The sequence below is a fragment of the Amblyomma americanum genome, chromosome 4, assembly GCF_052857255.1.
Source record: "Amblyomma americanum isolate KBUSLIRL-KWMA chromosome 4, ASM5285725v1, whole genome shotgun sequence".
In the NCBI taxonomy this organism is placed as follows: domain Eukaryota; kingdom Metazoa; phylum Arthropoda; class Arachnida; order Ixodida; family Ixodidae; genus Amblyomma; species Amblyomma americanum.
The window spans coordinates 165,305,619-165,321,399 of NC_135500.1; the positions used below are offsets into that span (position 1 = coordinate 165,305,619).

At 48.9% G+C, this 15,781-nt stretch overlaps 1 protein-coding gene across 1 annotated transcript in view; it reads right to left on the reverse strand.

The window, feature by feature from the left end:
- Positions 1-15,781, reverse strand: part of btv (dynein cytoplasmic heavy chain beethoven) — a 97,217-nt gene that overhangs the window by 56,088 nt on the left and 25,348 nt on the right. Inside the window, exons 16-27 of the mRNA XM_077663964.1 lie at positions 14,663-14,838; positions 14,387-14,536; positions 13,787-13,901; positions 11,008-11,175; positions 10,757-10,915; positions 10,049-10,293; positions 7,923-8,052; positions 7,051-7,269; positions 4,715-4,819; positions 3,131-3,375; positions 2,137-2,273; positions 529-647 (exon numbers count right to left, since the gene is read on the reverse strand). Coding sequence (XP_077520090.1) covers positions 529-647; positions 2,137-2,273; positions 3,131-3,375; positions 4,715-4,819; positions 7,051-7,269; positions 7,923-8,052; positions 10,049-10,293; positions 10,757-10,915; positions 11,008-11,175; positions 13,787-13,901; positions 14,387-14,536; positions 14,663-14,838 — 1,968 coding nt within the window. The remainder of the gene's footprint in view (positions 1-528; positions 648-2,136; positions 2,274-3,130; positions 3,376-4,714; positions 4,820-7,050; positions 7,270-7,922; positions 8,053-10,048; positions 10,294-10,756; positions 10,916-11,007; positions 11,176-13,786; positions 13,902-14,386; positions 14,537-14,662; positions 14,839-15,781) is intronic.

The window sequence follows — 15,781 nt, forward strand, 5'->3', positions numbered from 1 at the left end:
ATTACAGGCGATCTAGTTACCTCGACTGCACTAGACTGAATTCGTATTCTAAACGGACCCAAGTTACTCCTACCGCTAGTCACCCTGCCAAGCACTAATGCGAAGTCTCATTTCTGGAGGAATATGGCTAACATTGCTTCTTCAGCTAGCCTATTACTTTTATTTTTAGACCTCTTATTTTTGTTTGCCTCCAACACCTCGGTTATAAAAAAACGAATTCTTCAACACTATTAACCTTTTTTAACATTATCAACGGTATCATGATACGCATGACACGACTCAAGCAAAGAAATTTTAATTTAACCTGCTAATTTGTCAGGACGCACTCAAGACATTAAAGCAAATGCCTCAGAATGCATGAATTCTTAATTGTAGTTTCTGACGAAGCCCATGTTTCATTTAATAAACATTCTGCACCAGGGCTGCGTCGCATAATGTCGGTCTTCGGCGTCGCATTAAACACTGGAATTATGTGTTGAACCATACACCGAACATGCTATCGCAATACACGAAAGGAAGTGAGCGCACCTCGTCGCAATTGAACACCAGGACTTGCCGTCCGAGAGCGTTTCCGAGAGCCTTAACGGACTCTGTTTTCCCGGTGCCTGCCGGTCCGTAGGGATTTCCTCCAACACCCAACCGCATCCCTGCACCAATGGCAAAACGGGACAGCCCGCGTTCACAGCTCATGCTCTGGACAATGCAAACCGATGCTACACTTCTGGACGAATCACCATCGACTGCGTGGCTTTGGTAGCTAGAATTGACTGCAAAGTGAAAAGTATGCAAAAGTTGTTTCTTCGCGTTGAGCGAACGCTGCCGTTGAACAATAAATGAAAAATGGGAGAAAAATGGAGTGAGCTGCAAACGTGGCTATAGCCTACATAACAACATCGGTCTGGTACTAACTGAAAGCAATGGTTCTTTTCCATACGTGGCATAGAACAACCTGGCTTCATTGCGACTGAGCATCAGCCTTCTTTTGGCCCTAACTTCGAACGTTTTCGTGCGATTCGCTGTCAAAGTTGAGCTACTCAGCGACTTCTTCTGTTATGCTGCACCAGGGACCATCGTTTGTAACTATTCGTAATTCCATTCTTCAGAGATTAGTCCCTGAAGTGAGATGTCAGCTGATATCTTGGAAGTAAACTGTCCCGCCAGCTGTGGCAAAAAAAAAAAAAAGGCTAGGCTAATGAACGCGAAAGAAACGGGAAGACACAGTGGCGAAATGCTGGGTGCAACTGCAGCAGAAATTGTATGCCATTGATTGCCCATAAAGTTCTTGTATTTTTGTTGCTGATGTTGCCTTCAAGAGACAACAGATAACATATCCCCCTACTTAGGTGGCCATATATGGAAGGTAAGCTTTTGAAGACATGGGTGTAGTCTTTTTGTTCTCCAGGTGAACTTCGTCTTTGACTATTGTCTACGTGAGCACTGCAGTGCGGACGCAAAAGTGGATGAAAATCTGAAGTGCAAGCCATTTCGAATGTTTATTATTTCTTCATTTAAGAAATCGGGAGAAGGGTTGCTACAAAACTGCGTGCTCCCGTTTTTGTTCGGGTATTATTTTAGAGTGTAGGTGCGCAGTCTATAATATCCGACAATGATAGATAGGGACCCGGGCCGCGGTGGCTGCGTTTTTATGGAGGAGAAACGCTAAGGCGCCCGTGTGCTGTGCGATATCAGTGCACGTTAAATATCCCCAGGTGGTAGAAAATATTCCGGAGCCCTCCACTACGGCACCTCTCTCTTCCTTTCGTCTTTCTCTCCCTCCTTTATCCCTTCCCTTACGGCGCGATTCAGGTGTCCAACAATATATGAGACAGATACTGCGCCATTTCCTTTCCCCCAAAATCCAATTATTATTATTATAGATAGGGATAGCGATAGATAGCAGGGATGTGGTATCCTACGCAGACGTGCACTAGCTGAGTGCCCTACGGTCTCGTAAGAAAGTATGATCTTCAATTCCTAAGCACTTGCGCTCGTGTCCGTGTTTGAATTGTTGTTGCGTCTGTGTAGCTGCTAGTATCTAGTTGCTGAGTGCACACGGCAGCATTAAAGTAGCAGCTGAGCCACTCTGTGGTTGGGGTAGTTAACGCACGCTCCGTAAAGCTCCGGAAAAACACCCACCCTGTGTCAGGCTGACGAAGCACTTGTGCGTAAGGGCCGTGTAGACGAGTCTGGGAGCGCTGCCCTGGTACTCGTACGTGTAGTCAAAGCAGGCATCCACCATCTTGACCACAGCCCAACCGTTTTGCAGGTAGAACCTGTAAGGGCCCTCCACTGTTACAAAATACAGCATGTAAATGTTTGTTATAGCGGACAGAAGTTATCTGCAGCTGCGCTAGAAACAACAGTGTGGGTTTGGGTTTTCGTCCAATCAAGGCTCTTGAGATGCCTTTGTTCCAAAGGCTAGGATGCAGTACCTTGAATTCGGCTCAAAAATTACTGTTAAACGAAGAAAATAATAAAACCGCTTAAACTCAATACGAAGGCTGCCAAGTCAAGGAGTAGGTGAATGTGGTTGAAGTTTTGTCTTCGCAGAGAAATCAGGCGAGAAATAAAGGCATCCTATCAAACCTATCACAATCAAGATGATAGATCAGACACTCGACGAACGTAATTACCATTGTAATCAGATGCACAATGAAGATACTCGACAAACCTGATATCATTTGTGCGATGGCTGCCCGATGACTCCACTGATACTGTAGCCATACACAGTGTGTGACGCAAAATATATTTTCATACAATTTAAATGGAAACGCTACATCAACATCAACACGCATTGGCTTAAGTGCTCGCGGATAACAGCACTGTATGACCGTCTCTGGCTTTGTCGTTAGCTCATATTCAAGAACATGACGAGAACAGAGCTCGGCGACACAGGATGCAAGAAGACGGGCACAACACCAGCGCATTGTGTATTGCGCCGTTTCTTGTGTCCTAGTGTCATCGTGTTGTTTTCTCGTTAAATATAACAATTTTTTCAAGCTCTTATTAGCGCCACGAGCGTGTTCCAAAATTATTTGAAGCCGTGGACTCAGATGCGCAGAAGCGAGCCAAGATCGCATGCCAAATGAGGGAGGGCGACTGTGCAGTAGCTGCACCACCTGCACGGCACCTGAGCTGTTTCTGCCAGTGCCACGCCTGCACCGAGCGCACGTCGTGCGCCCTGAGCTCCTCGACGACCGCCAGCCGATGGATGGCGTCAATGAGAAGCGCGTGGAGCGAGCCCATCTCGGCTCCCGCTGCAGCCAGCGCAGCCAGCTGCGCGCGGACCTCGTCCAAGAGCTGTGCCAGCCGCCCGGATGCGATGGCCGACTCGCAAGCCTCCGTGAATCGGATCCACTCGGCCAGGCACACCACCTGTCCGTGCCGCAGTGGCAGCGTGCAAAAAATTTACAATTAAATTCACCTCCTACTGAATGTGCGTGCTTCAGAATGCATTCAAGGACTGCTTCCCTCAGCGGTCGCTCCGCAAGCAACCGACCGAAGACAGACAGAGGGGACAGAAGGAGCCGAAAGACATGAGAAGAGAAGGATAAAGCGGCTGTGGCTGTGGCTCACGTAACGCGCTGTTGAGAACTGCCATCATACCTTGGAGGGGGGGGCCATATGCCCGCGGCGACGGCGTGAGTAGAAAGGTTTATCGCAGTGTATGCCGCCTACCTTCGTTGCACACCTTAGCCGCCAGCCGCCAATATGCATGCGCAGATGGGGACAAATTCCTGCACCTTGAATGACCAATCAAAGTAATATGCGAGCATTTAGTGACTTACAAATTGCTTCATTACATAGTTTAGCTCGACTCCGATTGAAGTTTCCTAGGTGCATCTCATCGCGTTTGTATCAGGGTCCAAAATGCTGACACTTTTTGAATATTTTATGTTCTAAACCAATGAGCGAGAAGCGTGGCGAGCAGTGGTTTTATCCATTCTACTTATATGCCAGCCGGCGCTACAAAGATAAGGGAAAAGGGTTGACAACAAAACGACAGGAATGGCAGTCAGGCCAGTCGCGACAATTACAGTTCGCTACCGGGCTCCGCAGAAGAGAAGAGATGAACAAGCTCGAGCAAACGGTTATGTACGAATTTAGTATCATAGGTTACACCCGACTATTGCGTTGCGATGCTTGCAAGATCATTGACGCTATATATATGCGTTGCTCCCTGAATATCGTGGCCTGCCAGTGCACGCACGGGTATACTGAGAATGAGAGCGTAATTAAGAGATGGAGAGGACGACAAAAGGAGGAGCAGGACCAAAGAGGACTGATCAAAGCAACTGCGCGCCTCGCCACATCCTGATTGGCCAGTCAAAGCCATCTAAGAACGTGTAGCGACTTTGGCAAGCATTTATTTTATTTTGTTATTTTAAAATGCTGCAGGCCAACATTTTTTGTACATGCAGGAAGGACTTTGAAAAGAAAAATCGGCACTAAAAATGGCAGTTCATGAGGTCGCAAACAATAAAAAGGAGATACAACTCCCATTCTCGCAAATAAATCATGTACAACGGCTTTACCAAAACTAGACGACTGGAAAATGCCCTGCGGAAGGCAGTTCTGGTCACAGGCGCTCCGCGGGAAATAACTGTGCTTGAATGTTTCAGTCCTTGCAAAACCTTCTGCAAGCACATGACTTAGTGAGCGAGCGAGCAACGTCATCTACCGGTGCGTAATGCAATGGAAAAGCGCTAAAAACCTGAGCCGGGTAGAGCGACGAGTCCGGACCGGCGCTTCCAAGGCAGTCCCGGAGCAGCGTCTGCAGGGTGGTCTTGATCTGCTGGCTCAGTGCACCAAGCCAAACCTGGAAACGACAGTCGAGCACGAGGAGCCACTTTCCGTTTCCCAGCAAATATGTATGTATACCGACATGGCTTAGGGATCTCCTATTGTCAGCCGTGATTTCGACTAATGCTGGTAAATGAATAATTGACCATTGGGAGGCTGTTCCTTACACGTTTTTATGCCTATTACCCAGTTTTTAACTATAGGGTAGAAACGTGGAGGATAACGAAAAAGGTTGAACTTAAACTGAGAACCACTCAGCAAGATATGAAAAATAAAATGATGGTAGATGTAACGTTAAGAGACAAGGAGAGAGCAGAGTGGACCAGGGAACGCGGGGTAATGACATTCTAGTGCAAATAAAGAAGCAGAAATCGGCATGGGCAGGGCATGCAATGCGAAGAAAAATAACTGATGGTCCTTAAAGATAACGGATTAGATTCCAAGAGAAGGAAATCATAGCAGGGGGCGGCAGAAAGTCAGGTGGGAGGATGAGATAAAGAAGTTTGCGGGGATAACGCGCCCGCAGCTGGCACTGGAAACGGTTAACTGGAGGGATATGGGAGAGGGCTTTGTCCAGCAGTGGACGTAGTCAGGAAGGTGGTGATGATACCTACTATCAAGTGCTTACGACGCGTGAGTAATGTGGAGAGTGAGGTGCCGTAAAACAGTAAAACATCCTGAGCTTAACGTCATTCGGGCTTAGTACGGGGCTGGAATGACAGGATGCTTCGAGAATCACTTTCCTACTGTTCAGTGAGCAAGCCATCAACATCACCTACGTCATTCCGTGTAAGCGAAACATCGCTTCAGCCGAATTTTCAACACAGCCATACACGAAACCACAGGAGGCCATGGTTACTCAGCTGAAACTTGTTAAAAACATAGTTCTCATTACCTGTTTTAGAACTCACAATATTATACGGAGCCCTCGCAGGAAGATTCACACTGTAAGACCGTCACTATAATCATGTGACAAGCGCCACCCACTTAACCAGGGCCAAACACGTCACCGAGCGCCCGTAGAGAAGGCAGGTTGGCGCAAATTCGAGGTCTGAGATTTTACAGTACATCGTACACAATCGAGCAGCTGAACAGCCATCAGCAGGGTGACAGCTTTCGCCGAGTTTAGCACGTTACGCTACAAGTCGTAAACACACTCGTCGCGTTTTTTTTTTATGTTGAACTACTGGTATGCTGACACATTTGCTGCGCGTTCGATACATGCGCAGGCAGTGTCCTGCGGCTGGTGGTCCAGCTCCGATCCCACAATTACGAATTATTGAAGATTGAGTTATTAGCACAAAAGTGCATACAGAAAACGATCGATACATCCATCGCGATAGCGGCTTAGCTCGAATTCATGCTCTGATTCCCGTCCACAGGGGTCATGTATGTATGAAGGCTTGAACCCCGCCGCGGCAGCCGCATTTTCATGGAGGTGAAAATCCAAAAAAGCTCTCGTGTGCTATGCGATGTCAACGCATGTTAAGGAACCCAAGGCAGTCTAAATTTATCCACTGCCTTTCACTACGCCATGCCTCACAGCCCATTTGCGGCTTCGGGACGTTAAACCCATCATACCATCCTTGTGTGGAGACATGTGAAAATGCTTCATTACTGACTTTCCGGGGAATGTCAGTAGGCTACAGGTGATAGACATGGATCCGAAGCCCTCCACTAAGTGGCCTGTCTGTCAGTCACCAATTCACCCAATAACGTATATTTCTGCGGTATCTGGTTGGAGGTGAAATTTAGGTGCGCAAAAATAAACTGAACAGAACACAAAATATTGAATTAAGTCGGTCCACCTTTTTAATTTACATTTAGTTTTTTTTTCTATTATATAGCTACTTAGTAAGAATTTTAACAACAGATAATGCTAAATGACATTTAACTAGAAACTCGAACATAACTAGAACATTGAATATCTCAAGTTCTCAGCGAAATCTGATATTAGACGCTGATTTAGGTGCGGAAAAATAAACTGAACAGAACGCAAAATATTGGAATTAAGTCGGCCCACCTTTTTAATTTACATTTCGTTTTTTTTTCTATTATAGAGTGACTTAGAAAGGATTTTAACAACAGATAAGGCTAAATGACCTTTAACTAGAAACTCGAACATAACTAGAACATTGAATATTTCCAGTTCTCAGCGAAATCAGGCATTAGACGCTGAAGTTGACGTCCGCAAACACGTGTCTGATCATCACCCCCTCGGAGCAAAGGCGTGCTCGAGGCGCTCACCTCGGGGTCCGGGGTGAGGGCCACGGGCTCACTGAGGACCAGGCGCTCGCCCTCGGGAGACAGCACAGCCGTGACGCAGTCCTCGCCCCACTCGACTCGGTGGACGGCAGCGAACAGCTTGCGCAGGTGCGGCTCCACGGCGCTCGGCCGGTTGCCCAGCACCTCCAGCAGGTCCTCGTCGCCCAGGAAGTAAAAGCGGGGAAAGCGGCTGCGCTTGTCCTGAGTAAGTGAGTGGAATTGGATGAAGCATAATGTTGTAACTTTTAGGCTGTTTTGTCGTTCCCTGCACAAGCCTCTGCGTTCTTTTTTTTCCTTGCCTTCGACTATATACAGTCGAGATTCTGAGGTTGCTTGTGCTCGCAGCACGAGAGCGAGCGTACAGAAAGCCTGACCACGAACGTCGCCGAATCTCTGGGCAACAGGATTAATATCTAGGGTTTCAAAACAAAGCACATGCGTTCTTTGCAAGCACAACCTTACCGGAAGTACCACCAAAGAAAGATAAATAAGGAATAATCAGCGCCTGCAGTCTGAAAAATTCCGACCATTACGAGATGTGTGCTCGCGCGTGCCTCACAAGGCATTATTGATGTACATTCAGTAAGGGCATAAAAGACCTTGTGCCCTATGCTAGTGAACCACTGTTCCAGCGTGTGCTAAAAATATACGAGGGCAGCACGCTGAACACGACCAATAACTGCCTTTGCTAGGTATAAGAACTGTCCGGGAGAAATCCCGTTTAACAGGTTTCGCTTCTGTTGGGGCACCATCAACACGGACCAGTTCGAGGGGTCCCTTCAATAAGTGGAGGGTGACCACACGACCTCGGCCCATGGCACGAGATCAATCGGTGAATGCCATATAAGCCACACCTCCATGTGCTGGTGCAGGGCCCTTTGGCAGCGGCCCAGCTGGTCGGCCAGCGAGTCCAGGGACTGCGTCTCTGCGGTGCTGCCCACGAGCACGATTCGCTCGTCCCGTGCCACGGCAGCCATAAGGGCCCTGTAAACGAGCGACCAGTATCATAAATAGAACGTGTTGTCGGGCTAGTTGGTTCAGTACCTCAGACATGATAGTAGCGCGAAACACACACACGCGTGTGTGTGTGCGTGTGTGTGTGCGCGCGCGCTTGTGTGCGTGTGTGTTTTTCTCGCAACTACCACGTCTGCAGCATCATAAAAAGCATGGCACATTATTGGGGCAGAGATTAAGGGTTTTAAGGGTATTACACTGTCTATCGCTACAATATAGTTATCGCCCGTAAAAAATGGTTAAAATCGAGAACCTTGTGAAATATCCCGAAAATTTAAGTAGAGTAAAATTCCGGCAATTCCTATGGCAACAGCGCCAAACGTCCATCCCCCACATCGTGCTATGACTCTTAAGCCAGGCTGCCGGAGTCCCATGGATACACCTGTACCAGACGAGCCACCGCGGTGGCTCAGTGGTATAGCGCTCGGCTTCTGTCCCGAAAAACGTAGGTTCGATCCCGTCCGCGACAGTCGCATTTCGATACAGGAGAAATGCTAGAGGCCCGAGTACTGTGCAATGTCAGTGCACGTTAAAGAACCACAGGTGGTCGAAATTACCGGAGCCCTTCACTACGGCGTCCCTCATTGCCTAAGTCACTTTGTCACATCAAACACCCATAAACCAAACCAATAACAAACGAGTAAAGAGCAGGAAGATGGTAGCCCTAAATTCTGGCGGCGCCATCTTGATGCCGTCCAGGAAGCCAGCAGGAGTTTAGCCTTGGTTTAGCCAGCAGCTTGTTTTAGAGTGTTATCTCTTTTAACGCAGGAAGGCATAAAATGGCTGCATTGTCACCTTTCTACTTCCGTCCGTCCACAGCACGAGAAAATGACTATCGCCTGTCTCGAGCTTGCGCTTAGACGCCGTTATTAGGCACTGATTTAAGCAGACATGTCATACACGCTATCTCATCGCTGGGTGCAAGTGCTTTACACTGGGTGCTTTACACTCTGCGCCTGCTGGGACCAGCTCCCCAGAAACACTGATCGCTGACGTGAACTTCGGTTGAGATAAACGATCTTTGTACATTTGAGCAGTTATACGTCTCTGGCTATGAAATCTCAGAAAAAAAAAAAATCGGAAGAAACTTCGGGAGAATTTCCACTGTTTCCTCCCCCTTCTGTGGTGTGGCGAAAGGCGTACAGCGTTATCTGTAAAGATCCATCCACCCTCCTTCAGAATAAACACAATGAGATTTCAAAAGAGAGGACTTACATTCATTAGGCGTAAATGGGCAGAAGGCAGCCGCATGATTTATTTTATTATTTTATTCCACAAATGTGCCACAAGTCATTGGTTTGCAAACGGGAACGAGCGGTTCAGGTGAAATTTTGAAGGAGTCGAGATCAGCGTTGGTGAGAAATCCACAAAGGTTGTCGATGTACCGATTCTCCATCCTCAACTTTCTATAGCCGTCGGTGAGGCGCCAGAATGAAGGCCCTTGTCAGCCGTTGGCAGCCAGTTGTCACGCCTCCGATGGCGCCCAATTGAAGTCAGAGCCGCCCGTGCCTGAATCCGCCGCGCGCTTACCTCCTTCTCCCGAATTAGACTACGGAGCAGAAGGTGCGAACACACAGAGGAATTATTCCGCGTGTCCGCTGCCGCAGGACTTTTCTGCGCAAAGAGGAAGTTCTTCGCCTGATTCAATTGCCTGTTTCGACGGACCATGCATTTTATACTGCTACCATTAATACGAAGACGCGAACTGTGCACAAGCTACTTGGTGCACCTTTGGTTGTAAAACATTTTCCTTAGGTGCAAGTGAGAAGGACGACTAACTAGGTTCCTTCTTTGCGCCCTGTCGGATGCCCGTTAGTTCGGTGACCGTTTTTCGCTCTTCATTATTCGTAATACATTGAACACCTGCTGCCATCTGTGCCCATTTCGCCGTGTTCAGGCCGTAAACAGCGCGCAGGCTGATTGGCTCACACAAGACGCGGATACGAGGACAGGAGAAGGCCCCGACCTGAACTGCCGGCTGGCAGCCTCGAAGCGCGGCGCCTGGTCGGGAAGTAGGGCGCGCGGGGCACCCAACAGTGGTTCCAACTGCAGCCACTGCTGCTGCACCCGCTGCAGGCCGCGCAGGGCGGGCTCCAGCCTCGCCAACCGCTCCTCCCACAGGGCGGCGCCGTCCGCCAGACCCGCGCTGGGCCCCACTCCACCGCGGCAGGCGTCGGCGAGCGAATGCACCAGCAGCTGAAGCTCGCCCACCTGCGCGAACATCGCCGCCGCGGTGACGAGTGTCTCTTTCCACTGCACTCAGATCAATGTGAGACATTCGCAGGTGGTGTCAATGTATCCGGGACCGACGAGGAATCACAGAGGCGGAAAGATCGTTTGTGTAACTCGGGCATACATGTCAACATCATTGTTCCCCAGGACGGTATGAAGCATTACAAATGCTGTGACGGCATTAACAGTTCGTAACCTTCTTCAAATGTTTATTACACATCGCAACAAGTGATCGATATGAATATAATGTGGAAAAAAATGGTCGTGTCTAGCAAAGGGGCTGTGCCAGTGAACTCTGTTTACTCATGCATAAAAGAAAATACTAACGCCGCCGAGACGTCTTGACGTGAGAATCATCTAGAAAATGTCAGCGAGGTAGGTTCATAAGCAAGAATACTAATCTTTCGATAGTTTAGTGCACCCCGAGGAACATGCCACGCACCTTTCCAAGAACCTGTGCCCACTCTTGCACGATCGTCATATGGTTGCCCGCCGAATCGGCATGGTCCACCAAGGAGAACCTCGCTGTGCTGCCCCACACGTCCAATTCACTCAGTATGGCCCGTATATTTGCCTCCGAACGCGCTCTGCTGTTCAAGTCCTGCGCAGTTGAACGACGCAAGTGGTGATGTACCAAGGGACATCCCGGTCACTGTTTATTGGACCAAGGCGCCAACGGGGCGTCGTCGTTACCTGGAGCTGGGCTTTCTTCGCTGCCAGCTTGGGAGCGATTTCCAGAAGGTGCGCCAGGCGCAGCTCCTCAAGGGGTCGAATGGCCGCTTCGGCCAGCTGGAACATTTCGGCCCAGTGCTGGGCCGAGAAGGCATCGCCACGGCACAGCGGGAGAACAGCAAGCGCCGCCTGCGTTACAGTGCTCGCCACATCAAAGAGTACGCCCTCTTCAGGAGACAGCCATTGTCCACATTCATTGTTTACGTAACACAGCCGACTCTCGTGCTGTTTGTACTAACACTTCGGTTTAGGTCTTGTTGATTGCAAGTTATAGTACGGAGCAACAAGACCAGGGGAAAAGGTACAGCGCCGGCCCTGCGTTTCTTTGTGCTTTTTGTGCCCCTGTTTTTTCTCCGCCGTCCCTTATGTTTGCCTGTTCGAACTGTCGGTCACACCTGAATTCTTGCACTCCCATCCTGCAGTCATACTTGCTAGCCTGCTTTCGCAGAGGAGCAACGTTCACTATGGCAACGAATTCTTCCTGGAACGGTCTACACGCCGGGACCAAACGTCCACGCTTCTCGTACAGCGACTCATCCGCTGCTTTAGCAGGATTCCGAACCACCAAACCGAAGTAGTAGCATGCTTGCTGAGAAAACAAGCATCTGTTGCTGTTCTATGCCCCCCCCCCCCCCCCCCCCCCCCTCTATGGCCTCACATCAGTGGTACTTTGACCCAGATGCCGGAATGAGCGGGCAGCTCCTTTCACGGCCATGCAATGATCTAGTCGCCGGTCCTCAATGGGCACGTCGAGAATGCTCTGCGTGTGAAGTATTGCGCCATCCAACAATCGATTTAATGTGATCAAGGTGCTTTACAGCGACATCTGTACAGGAGATCTTCGGGGCTGAGCGGCATCCAGTTGAATCCAATGAAGTAGCTTTTCTTGTTGACCAAGGGGATTGGGGCCATGAACTGGGTGCCCCTGAAAATTTCCTAGTGTGGGTCTTGTGAAGCAAGTGGCTGTGAGTCATGTGAATCATACAGCCGGCGCTCTCAAAAGGTCGTTTTTTCATTTGGGGCAAAAGTGAAACTGTTGCTGTTTTCTTCTCTCTGTCTTCGAGAGAACTTTATTCGGTCACTCTTATAGACAAACACCGATATGTGACGAAAGCAAGATGCAGTGGGACTGCTGTCAGTGCGTTGGGGTAACAGCTGCGGAGTACGGCCCATAGGAATGCATGTAAACGAAAGTTCCCAGTTTTCTCATTTCAAGGTCGTCCCTTAGTTAACAAATGACAAAACGCTATCTTAAAGTCTATGTATATTTAAAGCCCCAAATAATGTGCCTGCGGGAGCGTGGCCCCCAGAAACACATGCAAACAAAACTTCCTAAAATAATCTAATTTCACTGTGCGCATACGACGGCGGTCTTTCATTAACAGCTGGCGAGTACTTTTAAGAAGAGCATGAAAAAGTATCCACCGTTATTTCAAAGCTAATTTTCTTTTCAAACGTCACAACAGATGTGCTTTTTGATGCCGGACGTACCTTTCGCAACGTCTAAGCATTCAATTTGCTGCTTGTTTCCCCGAATCAAGAAAACGGCCGCGTGCGCTACGTTTTCTCTCAAACACAGACGTTTAAGCTAGCCAGCTATACGAGGAAGGCAGTTCTCAAATGTCGTACTAATCGAACTGAGCTGCGAAGCAGACCACGGTGCCACCAATGCCCTCGGCCGCCTCCGGTGTCATGAATCTTTTTTATGTTAGTAAAGCACGGTGTTGGCGTACAGGAATCCCAACCTCGGCCAGGAGGCGCGCCGGTAGTGGACAATCAGCGCCCTCTTTGGCGGGAGTTTCATAAAGTGGGAGGGGAGCCCGCTGAGTCGCTTCCTTGCAAGGCGGTGCTCGCACGAAAATAAAGGATTCGTTTTGCGATTTCAATGCTCTTGCTTCAGTGTACCATTTGGATGGCGGGTTTAAGATCTCAGTGGTGCATTACTGCATTTTTCAAAGTTATAGCAAAGCATAGCAACGTTCATGAGAACAAAAGAAGAAATCCAGGGTATAAGAAACATTTATTCAGTGCCAAAGCAACGCCGGCGCGCTTATTGCAGAAGCCACTCAGCTGCCACTTGAAAATCGATTGTTCAAAGAAATTTGCAGATTCTCTCACCAATTACAGCAGTATAATAGCATAATAAATAACAGACGTGAATACGAAAGTCCGAAACCTGCGCCAAGCGGTAACAGAGGAAAGGAAAAGTAGCTTCGGAATGGCGTCTGGCCTTGGGTCTGCAGCGACCACGAGGCCTGGTCTCGCGCATGCATCACGTCGCGGCTCTTGTCGAGAACTTTTCCGATCCATACGAGGCCGTGAAAGCATATTTGGGTCAATTTCAACGCGTAGCTCTTATGGGATCGCCATATGCTTTCGCGGCGGCGTCGCAGCGATGTTGTAACCGGAAAGTGGCCAGCGGCGAGCATTAGCAGACATTAACATTAGCGGCGAGCAGGTAGCAGACAGGTATCCGCTTTTAAAAGTGAACTAGCTATGACATCAATGCGCGCATCATGCTGGCCGGTAACGACAGCAAGCTGAAAAAGAGCGTTGCTGCCACCGCGACAAAAAAAAATGCACTACCGGAATGGAAAGCAAAGTTTTAATCTGAACTTCCATGTGACCGCGCTACGTTCTTGGATTCAATGAAGACCGCTGTGCTTGCGTTATCGCGCAATTACTGCCACAATGCAAAGTGCAGTTCCTCAGTTAGCGCTAAACAAAAGAGCATAGTCACCCTGTGCGTGTCGATTTCCTTGTACAGCGACGCCGCAACGGCCGCTGGCGTGTCGGGATCCCTGGCCCGCTGCCCCCATTCGGCCAGGAACCCCTCGAGCTGATGCAGCTGTCCTCTGGAAAGCGATCATGGTCCACGAGTTAGTCCGTTGGCGAAATGAAAATCGCGTGTGGTAGTCGACCGCTTACCAAAGCAAAGGGCAGCTTATTCGCGCGGCTAGTTTGCGGCATGCAACTATCATTGTGTTATCACTCATTCTGCATGCACATTCATGTATGCACTCGTAGCTGGCGGAGTCGGCAAGCACTTTGTACACATTCTAGCAGCAGCCTTGTAGATATGCTTAATCCGATTGGAAATTAAGGAGAAATGCGTCATCTGCAACATTAAGGACATGTATACGAAGCAGAGTCCTGGATATATCTCGGTGCAGCCACTCTTTACACTTGTATTCGCGTAACAGGACACTGTCCACGCTTAACCAGCCAACATGCCTCATTACGAACCATCACTGCCGACTGAGTTCCTGCAGATCTTTTCTGAACTGCTACACTTATATTCCTACATGGGACACTGTTCTCCCTTATCCAGCCAACATGCCTCATGAGAATCCACTGCTGCTGACTGAGCTCCTGCAGCTCCTTTCGGAACTGCTCGCGCAAAGCCCACGAAGCTTCGGCATCCTGTAGCTCCTGCTCGATGCTCGCCAGCTCTCCAGGTTCGGTCATTCCCAGTTGCTCCGCTTCGGACCTGCAGAGGAAACCACAATCGGCTATTTGTCCTTTGAAGGAGCACGGCCGGACAAAGCACGCCGCCGCTCCAGTCCGGCCGTGGAAGGACACACAGCTCGGCGAATTCGCAAGCGCGGCGACTCACGCCAGCCGACGCCGGGTGTCCAGTAGGGCGTCCAGTTCTGCCCGCAGCTCGCCGAGCAGGTTGGTTGCCTGGTCACCCAGCCGAGGACGCGCCTGCTCCCAGCGGGACAGGAAGCGCTCCCGCAGGTGCTCGAAGTTCTCCAGGCGGGCCGACGCGTTCGCCTTCAGCACCTCCATCTGCAGTGGCGCCAACCTTGCGAGTCAGTTCGCCTCGCATTCATGGTCCAACATTACCGTGTTAGACACCAACTCGACCAGGAGACTACCCAGCGAACTTCCCTCGAACTTCACTGGAACTACGCACTGAGCCTCACTGCAGCTCCATACGAGAAGGGGTAGTCGCAGAAAGACCGCGCTGAGGGAAACCCAATTTCTGATGGTGAAGATAAAAATCTCGAAAGGTGTTTTCAGGGCGAAAAAAAGACTGAAAACAGTGCGAAAACAGGATCTTCGTACAACGCGACAATTATCGGCGCCAAGTGCATATGTGACGAGGATACGGAAAATAAAGACTGAGGGGAGAGAATATGTGTGCGAGTACAGTTCTGAGTTTATTTAACTGTTGCATTAAATCTTGTTTATTTTTGACACACTGCAGCCCGTGTAGCGCGCGATGTCAATGAACGTTAAAGAACCCCAGGTGATCGAAATTTCCAGAGCCCTTCACAACGCCGTCCCTCAGAGCCTGAGTCGCTTTGAGACGTTAAACCCCCCTAAACCACAGCCACCATAAAAATTATTTAGAACGCAAAAAGCAAGTAGCGCCATCCTATAAGGAAGTTTCAAATTTCTATAGTACGCGGAAAAAAAACTATTTGTAAGAGTCAATACGAGGACAGAAAGGTGAAATGTTTAGTTCGAGATAGCGTCTTATTTATTTATTTATTTATTTATTTATTTATTTATTTATTTATTTATTTATTTATTTATTTATTTATTTGTATATTTATTTACTTATTTATTTATAAAAGATACCTCAAGGACCTTTGGTCGAGGGCTTTACATGAGTGTTTTTGATGTAATAAGTGAGTAATTGCTCATTACCATCCACCCAAGCTCATCCATACGGCCACAAAGGCGTTCCTTTGTGGCCGTATGGATGAGCTTGCGTGGATGCTAA